This window comes from Camelus ferus, chromosome 6 (assembly GCF_009834535.1).
Source record: "Camelus ferus isolate YT-003-E chromosome 6, BCGSAC_Cfer_1.0, whole genome shotgun sequence".
NCBI lineage: Eukaryota > Metazoa > Chordata > Mammalia > Artiodactyla > Camelidae > Camelus > Camelus ferus.
Genome location: NC_045701.1, coordinates 31,120,281 through 31,121,174, shown reverse-complemented (window position 1 = coordinate 31,121,174; position 894 = coordinate 31,120,281). Strand labels below are relative to the sequence as shown.

Below are 894 nucleotides of genomic sequence, written 5' to 3'. Positions count from 1 at the left end.
TTCAACAACAAAAAAAACTCTGTCAATATAGGTGAGGACTAACAAGCCCTACAAATGAGTGTGGGGCCTCACAGTGACACTGGCTGGAGGGGGCTGAGCCCGCTGAGGGTTTGTGTTCAGGCTGCAGGTGCCCGGGGAGCACTGTGCTCACAGCACAGAAGTAAGTCGCCGAGTCTGTGGTCTGGGAAGAGGAAATGTTCAAGGAGCTGCGGCGTTCTTTAGCGACTGTTGTGGCACTGAATCTTCCATCGTGCTTCGTCCCTGAAGCAACGGAAAACAGGTGGATGAGGCGGCCCCCAGGGTTCTGACGATACCAGTGCAGACTGGACACAGTGGTGGAAAACTTGCACCACAGCGTGGAGGTGGCTCCCTCCTGGAGACTCAGCACTGGAGGACTCTGCTCCACATCCTCCCCTGTCACACCTGATGAGAAACAGAGAAACAGTCACACGTGAGGGTTACTAACTCCTACAAAATCCTCAAAGTGCCCCCAGGGATGATATGTCTAGAAGGTCTGCAAGACTTGTCAGCTCCCATCCCTGCCCCCTCAACTATACTGCAGCTGCTCAATCCTGCAGATTCCCTGTGGGGCAGCCCCAACTCACAGCAAACCTGGGCAAACAGAAGCCCCAGCACAGCGCCCACCAGCCTCTTCATGACACCTCGCCTTCTTGCTGGGATGTTTTCAGCATATGATACATATCTCCACTCCTGGGTGGTGAGTGTCATGACTTGTTCTGGAACTGTTCCTGCTCCTGCAACCAGTCAGCTCACCCAGTGAAGCCTGCTCAGGGGACACTCTGTGACAGGAAGCCCCACCCTCTCAAGTCAAGTGAACTGAGAAAGGGCTGGAAAGGGGTAGATAGAGAGTGAGGGGGAAAGGGTGACTTTCAA

At 54.3% G+C, this 894-nt stretch overlaps 1 gene segment (V, D, J or C); it reads right to left on the bottom strand.

Moving 5' to 3' along the window:
- LOC102517569 lies at window positions 1-894 on the bottom strand. The segment is given in 2 exon segments: window positions 1-423; window positions 606-894. Coding segments are annotated over 2 exon segments (525 nt in total).